The 11,161-nt window shown below is 48.9% G+C and overlaps 1 protein-coding gene across 3 annotated transcripts in view; it reads left to right on the top strand.

Annotated features, from left to right (window-relative positions):
- Positions 1-572: 572 nt before the first annotated feature.
- Positions 573-11,161, top strand: part of NISCH (nischarin) — a 38,977-nt gene continuing 28,388 nt past the window's right edge. For all 3 annotated transcript variants that reach the window (XM_010365010.2, XM_030931142.1, XM_010365011.2), the window contains exons 1-3: positions 573-797; positions 2,878-2,961; positions 3,680-3,862. In XM_010365010.2, coding sequence (XP_010363312.1) covers positions 705-797; positions 2,878-2,961; positions 3,680-3,862 — 360 coding nt within the window. In that variant the 5' untranslated portion in view covers positions 573-704. The remainder of the gene's footprint in view (positions 798-2,877; positions 2,962-3,679; positions 3,863-11,161) is intronic.

The following is an 11,161-nucleotide window of genomic DNA, read 5'->3' as shown; positions in this document are numbered from 1 at the left end:
ACACACCCCTCCATCCACCTACACCCTCCTTCGTACAGAGTTCATATCAAGTTTATCCCTCTTGATCAACACGCTCCCTGCCTCGAGCACTATTGCGTGCCGGGCCGCGCATGAACCGACCCACTCAGTTGTCCAGAAGCCCCACTGACAAGAGATCTCGGAGTCTCGGAGAGGTTCAGAACTGGCCCAGAATCGCTCTCGCCCTGCTCCGGCGGTAAGCACAGGTCCTGTTTTCCCCTCCAACCCGCCTTGCCCTAAAGAGAAAGAGCTCAACAGCCAGGTGAGGCACTATTATGGCCTCCTTTATCCGGAGAAGTAAACTGAGGCCAGGAAGAGCAGTGACTTGCTTCGTGTAGCCCGGAAGGCTCGAGACCTTCTGTCCCCCCTTCCCGAGGACGGAGGGGAGATGCCCAGAGCTGTAACCACCAGGGGTCTCAGTTTCTAGCAGGCTGCGCAGTGTAACTCCAGCCGCGCCACGCAGGTGGAGATTTCGCCAGCGAGCACCGCGCACGCGCGCGCTGTGGGTGGCGCCTGTCAATCACGCACGAGGGGCGGGGCGAGGGCGCAGGAAGAAGGCGGGGCCAAGATGGCGGCGCAGCGCGCGGCGGGGGCGTGGGGCGGCGGGGGCTGGGGGGCGGTGGGACGTTGACCCCGCCCCCTACTGCTGCCAGTCTGCGCCGGGCGGCGGCGGCGGAGACCCGAATATGGCGACGTCGCGCACCTTCGGGCCTGAGCGGGAAGCCGAGCCGGCTAAGGAAGCGCGCGTCGTGGGCTCGGAGCTCGTGGACACTTATACGGTTTGTTGGGGGCGCGGGCACCTGAACCGGGGGTGGTGGCTGGAACCGGGAGTCCGACTTGGGGGCTTGGGGAGGGGTCCGGGATCTGCAACCCTGAGGAGCGGGTAGAAGGGTCTGCGATTGCGAGGGTGCTGGGACGGGGGATCTAAGGAAAGGAATCTGGGCCTCGCAGGTCCGGGTGAAGGGTTGCTCGGGGCCTGGGGAGGCGGTTTGGAAAAGGGTACGCGATCAGAAAGGGAGGCTCGGGTTGGGGGCGGCATCTGGGGATAAAGGGGGCCTGGGGAGGGGGGGTGTCTAGATGAGGCGAAACCCCTCTGGATCCTCTAGGACTGGAGGGACCCCGGCCTGAGAGACCGTTACTGGGGTTCAGGAGAAAGGCGATGGGGAGAGGGTCTCTGATCGATGGAATCAGGGAAAAAGGTCAGGCTCCGCAGGCCTCGAAGAAAGAGAAGGCGCCAGCACCCTAATCTGGGAAGCCTGCGGTGGTGGTTGAGATTTTCTCTGAGAAGTGTAGTATAGACCTGGGGAGCAGACGCCTTGGGGGTCGGGCGGAGACAAGAACGGAGGACGGATGGAGCCCAGCTGTGGAGAAATAGGGGTGGTCTCAGTGCTGAAGCGCAGGCCCTATAAACCTTAGGAATCTTCGTGACTTTGGGCTGTGGGAGCGAGATGGGGCAACAAGCTGCGTGCACACACTTCTAAGCTATGGGGGAGACAGAGGACAAATGGGGGGTAGTTTCCGACTCTGATGGGGTTGGATGCCAGGCCTGTGAGCCTGGTGGGCTGCCTGGCAAAAACTAGGCATTGAGCACCTCCCTGCTTCCTCCCCTTTGTTCCCGCAGGGTAGGGAGTGGGTGGGGGCCTTGGCCCTGCCTGCACCCCCCCTCCCTGGCCCTCATCCTAACCTCCCTCTCTGAGGGCCATTCTTCGGGCTCTTTTCTCCTTTCCTGAGGGCAAAGGGAAGGAATCAGGCAGGATGGGAAGAGGAGAGGGGTGGATCCTGGAGCAACAGGCCAGCCTGGAGAAATGGCTGCTCCTCAGGGCTGGAGAAGGCTTCAGCTCCATGCTGCAGAGAGGAGAGGGAAACTAGATGCAGGAGGAGGGTGATGGCTGGCCGGCCATCAGCTATGGGCACCTTCAGCAAGAGGGCCATCTTCAAAAAGCTCTCCCTATTCTGGACTGCGCCCCTCCTCTGCATGTGTGTCGGGGGGAGGTGGTGATCTAGACTGGACCCTACCATCCTCTGTCTCCGGGTGTGCCGAGTTGGATATTATGAACACACCTACCCTTTGAACACTTGCCATGGGTCAGGCCCATGGACAAAGCATTTTACATGCATTGCCTTACTTGGTCCTTGATTCTAAGATGGAGGAACTGAGGCTCAGAGAAAACTTAGGCTCCAAGTTACTTATATTAGTGACACATAAGCTGCAGCCAGGAAATGGCAGAACCAGGTTTTTAACCCAGGCCTTCCATAACCTCTAGGCCATATTGCCTCCTGATAGAGCTTAGTTGCTACCACTCCCTCCCCACATCAGCTGCTTGTGCCTTGATTCCTGGCTCAGTAGCAGAAATCACAGTCATGAACCAGTTGAAAGGGTTGGAAAAGGACTTGCTTCCAGGTGGTAGGGCACCTGGAAAGAAGTACAACAGAGAAGATGCTCAGGCTAGAACTGGCCCTCCTCTGCCTCCCTTGGAAGAAATGGCCTTGCCTGCAGCTTGGGTTGGGTTTTGAGTTACCTAGAGGCAGGAAGTAAAAAACTAAAGAGGTGACTTGTTGTGGTAATCACTTTTTTCATTCCTTACTGATGGTTGGAGCCACAGGCTTGTCCCATGTGCCTCCCAGCCCTACTGCTTGGGCCATGGAGGAGGCTGAGAGGGGCCCTGCTGGTCAGCAAGGGTCAGGTGTAGAGGCTGGTGGGCAGGGGCAGCCTGACTTTGGCCTTGGGGTGGGTCTGAGTTGCAGAGAGAAAGACTGATGAAAGATAATTGGGAAAGGTAATTGCAGCTTTTGCTGTGGGGGGAGGAGACTCCTTGTTGGGGCTCCCTTGCTACAAGGGCTTTTGGTTTCCCCTTTTAGGTTTACATCATACAGGTCACTGATGGCAGCCATGAGTGGACGGTAAAGCACCGCTACAGCGACTTCCATGACTTGCATGAAAAGGTAACTGTTAAGAGGTGGGAGCACATATTTCAGGGCTGGGGGGCCTGTAGGCCAAGTTTCCATTGTGCCACACATTAGTTTTAGGGCAAAAGAGGCTCCATATCCATAGTTCTTTAATAAATCACTTTGTTAATATAACTGCATTCATTAATATAGCATGTAAATGCTAGCCTTCAGCTCTAGCATGAGCCAGTCTGCAAGGAGCATATTTGAATTTCAGTTTTAATATTTCCAGTCCTAGCTTGGATACGAGATGCTGAGACAGTTTCCTGGGAAGGGGACAGGTTTGAACTTGTTCGACCTAGCTATAGCTATTCCAAAGCCTGTACTCTAATATCTGGCTTTGCGTTTAACATCTTTTCTTTGCGTTTGGAGATGCTGTCTTTCTCTGGGTCATTTACAGCATGTTTTAAAGACACACCACTGCCGTAATTGGTTTTTACTCTGACTTGGAAAAGATGGCAATTTTAGGGGCAAAAGGTGTTACTTTTCTGAATGTCTCCATGGATTCCTTGTCTGGAATTGTATTGGTATTGCTAATGCTAATTGGATTGAAAGAGGCCGAATCCCAGGTGCCCTCGTTTGGTCACTGATCTTGGTACTGCAGGGAGGGGCTGTGCAAGTGCTGACAAGCGCCTGTCCTCAGGCTTCTTGCCTTGGCCTTACATAGGCACAGAGCCTCTTAGTCTGTGGTTGATGTGCTTATGTTTTTTTACAGCTCGTTGCAGAGAGAAAGATTGATAAAAATCTGCTTCCGCCCAAAAAGATAATTGGGAAAAACTCAAGAAGCTTGGTGGAGAAGAGGGAGAAGGATCTGGAGGTCTACCTCCAGAAACTCCTGGCTGCCTTCCCTGGCGTGACCCCCAGAGTGCTGGGCCACTTCTTGCATTTTCACTTCTATGTAAGTTCCTCATCGGGTTTTCACCTGTGCCTGCAAACCCACAACTGCCAAGCTTGAGGCAGCAAACCAGGGGGGACCTCAGCTTTGAGGTGGGCCGGGGTTTGACCCTAGGTTAGAAGATGGAGGAACGTCACCCTGGTTAGGGATGTGTTGTGGGCAGAAGCATGTTAGTTGACAGATTTGCCTTAAATTAGACTGAGTGTGGCCACAGAGATGCTTTCCTCCACCACAAGGCATTTTGTTTAGCAAAAATGGCCTGTGGGTGTTTAAGCTAGGTTTCCATGCAGATGGATGAGGCTGGATTAGAAACAGCTGACACCTGGGATAGACTATTGTTGAGTTGTTGGTTCACAGCTCAAAACTAATTAAGGGATTAGTCTGTGATGGTGGAATATCACCATCTTGGGATGTGTAATCGGGGTCCACGCTGCCAGGGTGCTAAGGTTGAGGGTAGATAATTTCCTCTGATAGGAGAGTGTGTCGTAGAACAGCTCTGTACTCCGTCCTGGATAGAAGAACAACTTTCATAAGTTGCTGGTGACAGAATGCGTTGTCAAACTTTGAGAACAGCACTTAGGCAGTGTGAAACCACAGTATTTGTTTTTTGTTTTTTTTTTTTGTTTCTTTTGTTTTTATTTGAGACGGAGTCTCGCTCTGTTGCCCAGGCTGGAGTGCAGTGGCCGGATCTCGGCTCACTGCAAGCTCCACCTCCCGGGTTTACGCCATTCTCCTGCCTCAGCCTCCCGAGTAGCTGGGACTACAGGTGCCCACCACCTCACCCGGCTAGTTTTTCTTTTTTTGTATTTTTTTTTAGTAGAGACGGGGTTTCACCTTGTTAGCCAGGATGGTCTCGATCTCCTGACCTCGTAATCCGCCCGTCTCAGCTTCCCAAAGTGCTGGGATTACAGGCTTGAGCCACCGCGCCCGGCCAATATTTATTTTCCAATATTTGTTTTTTTGAGATGGAGTCTTGCTCTGTCACTGAGGCTGGAGTGCAGTGGTGTGATCTCGGCTCACTGCAACCTCTGCCTCTTGCGTTCAAGCAATTCTCCTATCTCAGGCTTCCGAGTAGGTGGGACTACAGACTCTTGCCACCACACCCAGCTAATTTTTGTGTTTTTAGTAGAGATGGGGTTTCACCATGTTGGCCAGACTGGTCTGGAACTCCTGACCTCAAGTGATCTGCCTACCTCAGCCTCTCAAAGTGCTGAGATCACTGGCATGTGCCACCGCACCTGGCCGAAACCACAAAATTAAATAGCAGTTCTATTTATGAGAATTTTTTTCTAAGGAAAAATCAGGCAACTGCAAAAAGGATATATGAACAAAGGTAGTCATTCCAGGATTATAACAAGATAGTAAGGACAACCCTAAAGTCTAGTAGAAGAGGTTACAAAAAAAAAAAAAATTAAAAAACTGGCCGGGCGCAATGGCTCATGCCTGTAATCCCACCATTTTGAGAGTCCGAGGTGGACAGATCACTTGAGGTCAGGAGTTCGAGACCAGCCTGGCCAACATGGTGAAACCCCATCTTTACTAAAAATACAAAAATTAGCTGGGTGTGGTGGCAGGCGCCTGTAATCCCAGCTACTTGGGAGGCTGAGGCAGGAGAATTGCTTGAACCCAAGAGGCAGAGGTTGCAGTGAGTCGAGATCATGCCACTGCACTCCAGCGTGGGCAACAGTGAGAATGAGACTTCATCTCAGAAAAAAAAAAAAAAAGAAAAGAAAAGAAAAATCAAAGGGTACAGCCAGGCTGAGCACAATGGCTTATGCCTGTGATCCTAGCTCTTTGGGAAAAAAACAAACAAAAAACAAGTCTGCAGCTCCACCATCATTTTCGCAGCAGCAACACCAGTCTTCCCAGCAGACTCTGTCTCAAAAAAATGCAGCTTTCTTAAGCAGTATCCAATCGTATGCCTGTACTTTTTTTTTTTTTTTTTTTTTTTTTTTTTTTTTTTTTTTTTTTTGAGACAGGGTCTCACTCCCTTGCTCAGGCTCGAGTGCAGTGGCCTGATCATGGGTTACTGCAACCTCAAACTCCTGGGCTCAAGCGATCTTCTTGCCTCAACTTCCCAAGTAGCTGGAACTATAGGTGCATGCCACCACACCCAGCTAATTTTTAAAAATTTTTTTATAGAGATGGGGTCTTGCAATGTTGCTCAGGTTGGCCTCAAACTCGAGCTCAAGCAGTCCTCCCACCTCTGCTTCTCAAATGCTTGGACTGTAGTCATGAGCCACTGCACCTGGCTGACTGGTCTCATTTTTATATGGACATATTTGTCTAGGAAAACTCTAAGAGGTTTACGTACACCAAAATGCTAAGAGTAGTTTTCTCTGAGTGGTAGATTTTCAGATAATTTTTGTTTACTTGTTTTCCCTTTATATGATGAAGACGGGGAAGAATCCACTCCCTTTTCAGGCTCACCTTGAAGTAACCTGTGGATTATGGTCCTAAAAGCCCATCTGTATTTAAAATACAACTTTCTTGGCCAGGTGCAGTGCCTCACGCCTGTAATCCCAGCACTTTGGGAAGGCCCAGATAGGCAGATCACTTGAGGCCAGGAGTTCTAGACCAGCCTGGCCAACATAGTGAAACCCCGTCACTACTAAAAATACAAAAATTAGCTGCACGTGGTGGCGTATGCCTGTAGTCCCAGCTACTGAGGAGAGAGGCATGAGAGTCACTTGAACCTGGGAAGGGGAGGTTGCAGTGAGCTGAGGTCATGCCATTGCACTTCAGCCTGGGCCACAGAGCGAGACTCCCGTCTCAAAAAAAAAACCAACAACTTCCTTAAAGTCTTTTCAGAGTAAGACAATTGAACTTTTCTTGCATCACTAAAGAGCTTAGAAATTTGGTGGCAGTGCTAACCTTAGGCCACTGAGCTTGGCAGGGATAGGTGGAAAAGTAGATAGCATTCACAGATGGGAACTGTATATATACTTTGGATTTTATTTAGCATATACCAGCAAGTATAGGGTTAGCAACATACCCTTTTGTAAACATATTTTTACCCTTTCTTATGTGAGAAAAAATTTGCATTCCTTATGCAAGTCTTTCAGATAAACTTTACTGGTTAGTATTTTAAGAAATAATGTACTTAGCCGGGCGCGGTGGCTCAAGCCTGTAATCCCAGCACTTTGGGAGGCTGAAATGGGTGGATCACGAGGTCAGGAGATCGAGACCATCCTGGCTAACACGGTGAAAACCCCGTCTCTACTAAAAATACAAAAAACTAGCCGGGCGAGGTGGCGGGCGCCTGTAGTCCCAGCTACTCCGGAGGCTGAGGCAGGAGAATGGCGTAAACCCCGGAGGCGGAGCTTGCAGTGAGCTGAGATCCGGCCACTGCACTCCAGCCCGGGCGACAGAGCAAGACTCCGTCTCAAAAAAAAAAAAAAAAAAAAAAAAAAAAAAATATATATATATATATATATATATATATATAATGTACTTTAAAGGTCACGCACAGTGGCTCACACCTGTAATCCCAGCACTTTGGGAGGCCGAGGCGGGCGGATCACGAGGTCAGGAGATCGAGACCATCCTGGCTAACATTGTGAAATCCCGTCTTTACTAAAAATACAAAAAATTAGCCAGGCGTGGTGGCGGGCGCCTGTAGTCCCAGCTACTCGGGAGACTGAGGCAGGAGAATGGCGTGAACCTGGGAGGTGGAGCGTACAGTGAGCTGAGAGACCGTGTCACTGCACTCCAGCCTGGGTGACGGAGCAAGACTCTGTCTCAAAAAAAAGATTGTGCTTTAAGGAAGCTTTGGTTAGCCATTTAGGGAGGGAACTTGACATGCAGCCCTTTGATGATATTTATTCCTTGCTTGAGACCTGTGCCTTTGCGGAGAGATCTCGCTGGCTGCCTCACATGTGCCTGGCTCTGAGGTTGGAAAGGCCTGGACTGCTCTTTTGAAACTGGTTTGCCTGAGATGGGCCTAGGCTGGCTACATCTGGTTCTGGTTTGAGGCAGGCTCCACTACTGGTAGAAGTTTTGATGTATTTGGAATTAGTGTTATCAAACAGGTCCCTAAGTTATATAAATCCTAGGATTTAAAAAAGCAATTGAACCCATCTTTGGATTAAACCCACAGTTGATCAGCCATGGCACTGTTGACGTTTTGGACTGGATAATGTGTTTCTGTAAGGAGCTATCCCATGCGTTGTTTAGCAGCACCCTGGCTTCTACCCACTGGATGCGGGTAGCACTTTGCCACCCAGCTATGGCAATTAAAGATGTCTCCAGACATTGCCAAATGTCCCACTTGAAAACCACTGGATTAGATCTTCATTTGGGGCCTAAAGATTTGTCAGCCTTTTCTCCAGGCTAGGAGCTCTCTAGGGAATGTTTCTCTTGACTTTTATACCATCTGTTTCCTCTTGGAAATTGTTCCACATGTGTTCTGCCTCTTGTGTTGCTGACATTGGATAGGGTGGACCCAGGGAACCCTATTTGGCCATGGTGTGAATTTTTTTATTTTGATTTTTTGAGACAGAGTTTCGTTCTTATTGCCCAGGCTGGAGTGCAGTGGTGCAATCTCGGCTCACTGCAACCTCCGCCTCCCAGGTTCAAGTGATTCTCCTGCTTTAGCCTCCTGAGTAGCTGGTTTTACAGATGGCCCGGCACCACACCTGGCTACTTTTTTGTATTTTTAGTAGAGGTGGGGTTTCACTGTGTTGGTGAGGCTGGTCTCGAACATCTGACCTCGTGATCTACCTGCCTCAGCCTCCCAAAGTGCTGGAATTACAGACGTGAGCAACCACGCCTGGCTATGGTGTGGATTTTTAAAAATTGAGGTATAATTCACATACCATAAAATTAACTCTTTTTAATGTGTACAATTTATTTATTTATTTTTTTATTATTATACTTTAAGTTCTGGGGTACATGTGCCAAATGTGCAGGTTTGTTACATAGGTATACATGTGCCACGGTGGTTTGCTGCATCCAGTGTATACAATTTAGTAGTTTTTAGTATATTCACAACGTTGAGTGACCATCGCCGCTATCTAATTCCAGAACATTTCATCAGCCCAAAAAGGAACCTGTGCCTGTTAGCAGAAGCTTCCCATCCCTCTGTGCCCCAGCCCCTGGCAGTCACTAATCTACTTTTTGTCCTTATGGATTTGCCTCTTCTGGACATTTCATAGAAATAGAATCATACAATATGTGGCCTTTTGTGACTGGCTTCTTTCATTTAGCCTTACGTTTTCAAGGTCTGTTCATACTGTAGCGTGAATCCTTCGGTCCTTTTATGATGGAGTAATAGTGTATTTTTTGGATATACCACATTATGTTTATTTATTAGCAGTTGATAAGTGTTAGGTTTGTTTCCATTTTTCGCCATTGTGAATGATGCTGCTGTGAGCATTTGTATGTTAATTTTTGTGTGAACTTATGGTTTCATTTTTGTTGGATATATAGCCAAAAGTGGAACCTGAGTTATATGGTAACTCTATGTTTGACTTTTTGAGGAACTACCAAATTGTTCTCCAAAGTTGTTGCACCATTTGACGTTTTCATCGGCAGTGTACAGGTTCTAATTTCCCCCACATTCTTGCTTAACATTTCTTGTCCATTATTATTATTATTTTTTTTGATCTTAGTTCTGGTGAGTGTGAAGTGGTATCTCATTGTGGTTTTAATTTTCATTTCCCTGATGACTAATGTTATTGAGCCTCTTCTTTTTTTTGAGACAGTGTCTTGCTCTGTCACACAGGCTGGGGTGTAGGGGCATGGTCCCGGCTCACTGCAACCTGTGCCTCCCGGGTTCAAGCGATTCTCATGCCTCAGCCTCCCAAGGAGCTGGGACTACAGGCGTGCACCGCCATGCCTGGCTAATTTTTATATATTTTTTTAGTAGAGATGGGGTTTCACCATGTTGGCCAGGATGGTCTCAAACTTCTGGTCTCAAGTGATCCGTCCACCTTGGCCTCCCAAAGTGCTAAGATTACAGGTGTGAGCCACCACATCTGGTCTGAGCCTCTTTGCATATGGTATTTGGCCATTTGCATATCTTCTTTGGAGAAAAGTCTCCAATTCTTTATCCTTTTAAAAATCAGATTGGGCAGGGCGCGGGTGGCTTATGCCTGTAATCCCAGCACTTTGGAAGGCTGAGGCAGGCGGATTACTTGAGGCCAGGAGTTCAAGACCAGCCTGGCCAACATGGAGAAACCCCGTCTCTACTAAAAATACACAAATTAGTCATGCATGGTGGTATGTGCCTGTAATCTCAGCTACTCGGGAGACTGAGGCACAAGAATGGCTTGAACCTGAGAGGCGAAGGTTGCAATGAGCCGAGACCACACCACTGCACTCCAGCCTGGGTGACAGGGTAAGACTGTCTAAAAAAAAAAAAAAGTCAGATTATCTTTGTTGAGTTGTAAGAGTTCTTTATATATTCTGGCTACTAGACTTTTAGAAACATGCAAATACTTTTTCATATTCTGTGAGTTGTCTTTTTTTTTTTTTTTTTTTGAGATGCAGTCTTGCTCTGTTGCCTAAGCTGGAGTACAGTGGCGTGATCTCGACTCACTGCAGCCTCCACCCCTGGGGTTCAATTCTCGTGCCTCAGCCTCCCGAGTAGCTGGGACTGCAGGCACTTGCCACCACGCATGGCTAATTTTTTTTTGAGATAGAGTCTTGCTGCATCGCCCAGGCTGGAGTCCAATGACGCAATCTCGGCTCACTGCAACCTCCGCCTCCTGGGTTCAAGCAATTCTGTCTCAACCCCCCAACAGGTATGCACCACCACATCCAGCTAATTTTTGTATTTTTAGTAGAGACAGGGTTTTACCATATTGGTCATGCTGGTCTTGAACTCCTGACCTTAGGTGGTCTACCCTTCTCGGCCTCCCAAAGTCCAGGATTACAGCCTGAGCCACCACGCCTGGCCTGCCCGGCTAATTTTTGTATTTTTAGTAGAGACAGGGTTTTACTGTGTTGGCCAGGCTGGTCTCGAACTCCTGACCTTAGGTGATCCACCTGCCTCAGCCTCCCAAATTGATGGGATTGCAGGGGTTAGCCACCGTGCCCAGCCATCTTTTCATTTTCTTGATGGTCTTCATTGAAGCACAAAAGATTTAGATATTGATTAAGTTCAGTTTATCAGGCCGGGCGCGGTGGCTCTAGCCTGTAATCCCAGCACTTTGGGAGGCCGAGACGGGCGGATCACGAGGTCAGGAGATCGAGACCATCCTGGCTAACATGGTGAAATCCCGTCTCTACTAAAAAATACAAAAAACTAGCCGGGCGAGATGGTAGGTGCCTGTAGTCCTAGCTACTCGGGAGGCTGAG

Source organism: Rhinopithecus roxellana, chromosome 1 (genome assembly GCF_007565055.1).
Source record: "Rhinopithecus roxellana isolate Shanxi Qingling chromosome 1, ASM756505v1, whole genome shotgun sequence".
Taxonomy (NCBI): domain Eukaryota; kingdom Metazoa; phylum Chordata; class Mammalia; order Primates; family Cercopithecidae; genus Rhinopithecus; species Rhinopithecus roxellana.
The sequence above is the reverse complement of the archived record's forward strand: the minus strand, read 5'-3'. Positions and strand labels throughout refer to the sequence as shown.